Source organism: Medicago sativa, chromosome 5, assembly GCF_051527215.1.
Source record: "Medicago sativa cultivar Bolivia chromosome 5, Bolivia_mono, whole genome shotgun sequence".
In the NCBI taxonomy this organism is placed as follows: Eukaryota; Viridiplantae; Streptophyta; class Magnoliopsida; order Fabales; family Fabaceae; genus Medicago; species Medicago sativa.
Genome location: NC_140753.1, coordinates 15567319 through 15570977, shown reverse-complemented (window position 1 = coordinate 15570977; position 3659 = coordinate 15567319). Strand labels below are relative to the sequence as shown.

The window sequence follows — 3659 nt, the reverse complement described above, 5'->3', positions numbered from 1 at the left end:
CTAATGCATGAGTGAATTGCTGGAACCATAAATCTGTAAAATACTGTTAGGAGATACGCTTGGTGTGGTTGTGCAATACACGTCAAGGAACTCATAGTATCCTGAAGGGGATTCGCCGGTCATTCCTTATTGCATCCAATATACAGTTATTGGTGGGGGCGAATCGAACCTAAAGGTTAGTATGGCAACCCCATACGCTTTGAGTTTACATGCATAACTATTAAACTTTTCAGGTTTCAAGTGCAGCAGCCTCTTCCCAACAATCAAGATATACAACAATCTTTGGAATTTATGTGCACACTTCATCGTATTTATCTTCATCATCTTCTTGGTCAAGTTATTGCAGCAGACCCCCAACACAAGTTCCAACAAAATATTCCCTTGTTCCTCAAAACCTTTTCCAATCATGTTTCCAACATTTTCATTTTGGTTATATCTTCTCTTTGCTCTCAACTTGGTCCAAAACACAATTACCTCTACCTTAAGAAACGAGACAGATTACTTGGCATTACTCAAATTCAAAGAATCCATATCTAATGATCCATCAGGAGTCTTGGACTCTTGGAATAGTTCAACTCACTTCTGCAAGTGGCATGGAGTTACATGTAGTCCCATGCATCAAAGAGTTATAGATTTAGACTTAGATGGATATAAGCTGCATGGATTCATATCTCCCTATGTTGGCAATCTCTCTTTTTTGATAAACCTCAACGTTGCAAAAAATAGTTTCTTTGGAAATATCCCTCAAGAACTCGGTCAGTTGTCACGGTTGCAGCAACTTGTTCTCTCCAATAATTCCATGGCAGGGGAGATTCCTACAAACTTGACAAGTTGCTCTGATCTTGAATACTTATTCTTATCTGGAAATCATCTGATTGGTAAAATACCAATTGGAATAAGCTCTCTTCATAAGCTTCAGTTGTTGGAGCTTATAAATAACAATTTAACCGGAAGAATTCCACCATCCATAGGAAATATTACAAACCTAATTACTCTTTCGATGGATATGAATCACTTAGAGGGAGATATACCACAAGAGATGTGCAGCCTCAAAAACTTGACAGAAATTTCAGTGTCTTCTAACAGACTATCTGGTACATTTCATTCTTGTTTTTATAATATGTCATCTCTTACTTATATCTCAGTAACACTCAATGACTTTAATGGATCTCTTCCATCAAATATGTTCAACACCCTCTCCAATTTTCGAAGTTTCTATATTGCATTAAATCAATTCTCAGGTACAATCCCTATTTCCATTGCAAATGCTTCTGCTCTGCAAGTACTTGAATTAAGTGGAAACAATTTGGTCGGACAAGTTCCAAGTCTAGGGAATTTACATAATCTTCAATGGCTAAATCTACAACTTAACAATTTAGGAGACAATACAACTAAGGATTTAGAGTTTTTAAAAACCTTGACAAACTGTAGTAAACTAACCATGATTTCTATAGCTGATAATAATTTTGGAGGTAACTTGCCAAATTTCGTAGGCAATTTATCCACTCAACTTAGTCAGCTATATGTTGGGACTAATCAGATATCAGGAAAAATTCCTCAAGAATTAGGAAATCTAATTGGTTTAATTCACTTAAGCTTGGACTATAACCACTTTGAAGGAATTACTCCTGCTACTTTTGGGAAGTTTGAGAGGATGCAAAGATTAGTATTGCATGTAAATAGATTGTCAGGAAAGATACCACCCATCATAGGCAACCTCACTCGTTTATTTTATTTGAGTGTAGGAGATAATATGTTGGAAGGAAACATTCCTTCAAGCATTGGATATTGCAAAAAGCTACAATACCTAGACCTTTCACAAAATGTTCTTCGAGGAACCATACCCATAGAGATTTTAAGTCTTTCCTCCCTAACAAACTTACTGAATTTGTCAAATAACACATTGAGTGGTAGCTTACCGAGAGAAGTGGGTATGTTAAGAAATATCAATGAGTTAGACGTCTCAGATAATTATCTATCAGGTGAGATTCCTAGAACCATTGGTGAATGCATAGTCTTAGAATACCTGTCTTTGCAAGGGAACTCGTTCAACGGAACCATTCCATCCACATTGGCTTCACTTAAAGGTCTTCAATATTTAGACTTGTCAAGAAATCGGTTGTATGGACCAATTCCAAATGTTCTACAGAGTATATCCGCTTTAGAACACTTGAATGTTTCTTTCAACATGTTGGAAGGAGAAGTACCGAAAGAAGGTGTCTTTGGAAATATAAGTAGGTTAGTTGTGACTGGAAACAATAAACTTTGTGGAGGTATTTCAGAGCTTCATCTACAACCATGCCTCGCCAAAGATATGAAATCTGCAAAACACCATAATATTAAGTTGATAGTAGTGATAGTTAGTGTGGCATCTATTCTTCTCATGGTGACAATTATTCTAACTATCTACCAGATCAGGAAAAGAAACAAGAAGCAATTGTATGATCTACCAATAATTGACCCGCTTGCCAGGGTTTCATACAAAGACCTTCACCAAGGAACTGATGGATTTTCTGCTAGAAACCTGGTTGGATTAGGAAGTTTTGGTTCTGTGTACAAAGGAAATCTGGCATCAGAAGATAAAGTTGTTGCCATAAAGGTCTTGAACCTTCAAAGAAAGGGAGCGTACAAGAGTTTCATTGCTGAATGTAATGCAATAAAAAATATGAGACAGAGAAATTTGGTTAAGATTTTGACTTGTTGTTCGAGTACAGATTACAAAGGTCAAGAATTTAAGGCTTTAGTGTTTGAATACATGAACAACGGAAGCCTAGAACAATGGCTACATCCAGGCATTATGAAATCAGAGAATCAGAGAATGTTGGACCTTAATCAACGGTTGACTATCATTGTTGACATTGCTTCTGTATTACATTACCTTCATCACGAATGTGAGCACTCGGTCATTCATTGTGATCTGAAGCCAAGTAATATCCTTCTTGACGACGACATGGTTGCTCACGTGAGTGATTTTGGCATAGCAAGACTTGTCTCAGCCATTGACGATACCTCTCACAAGGAAACTAGTACAATTGGAATGAATGGGACTGTTGGCTATGCTCCTCCAGGTATTTTCTATACTCTTAGATCTTTTGGTTTATGTTTGATATTTTACTAGTTACATAGTATTAATGTTTTTGTCACATCTTTTAGAGTATGGAATGGGTTCTGAGATATCCACACATGGTGACATGTATAGCTTCGGGGTGCTTCTGTTGGAGATGCTTACCGGAAGAAGACCAACAGATGAAATGTTTGAAGAGGGTCAAAACCTGCATATGTTTGTTGAAATTTCATTTCCTAATAATATTTTACAGATTTTGGACCCACATCTTGTACCAAGAAATGAAGAAGCCAAAATAGAAGAAGGAAAGAATGGAAATTTCACTCCAATCGTAGAGAACTGCTTAGTATCACTTTTTCGGATTGGACTTGCTTGTTCAGTGAAATCACCCAAAGAAAGAATGAATATAGTTGATGTCACCAGAGAGTTAGGCATGATCAAAAAGGCCTTTCTTTCCGCTAGGATTGATTGAGAATTTTAGTGCTTTCAGCACAAAGGACTCTTCTTGAATGAGGAGATGTGTTAGACATATAAAATTAGTCATGTATCTTCACTCAACAACTTAAGCTTTTGGATATGTTGGTTCACAAGAAAA

At 36.8% G+C, this 3659-nt stretch overlaps 1 protein-coding gene across 1 annotated transcript; it reads left to right on the top strand.

Moving 5' to 3' along the window:
* The first annotated feature begins 370 nt into the window (after positions 1–370).
* Positions 371–3659, top strand: LOC146920455 (putative LRR receptor-like serine/threonine-protein kinase At3g47570). Its single transcript, XM_085713877.1, has 2 exons — positions 371–3068; positions 3154–3659. Exons 1-2 carry the CDS (start codon positions 407–409, stop codon positions 3534–3536), a joined length of 3045 nt encoding a protein of 1014 aa, XP_085570003.1. The 5' UTR covers positions 371–406; the 3' UTR covers positions 3537–3659.

Excerpts from the sequence above, each read along its gene's own strand:
- LOC146920455 (XM_085713877.1), top strand. The coding sequence starts at position 407 with ATGTTTCCAACATTTTCATTTTGGTTATATCTTCTCTTTGCTCTCAAC. Across the intron at positions 3,069-3,153 it reads TGTTGGCTATGCTCCTCCAG|AGTATGGAATGGGTTCTGAG; the intron begins GTATTTTCTATA and ends CACATCTTTTAG.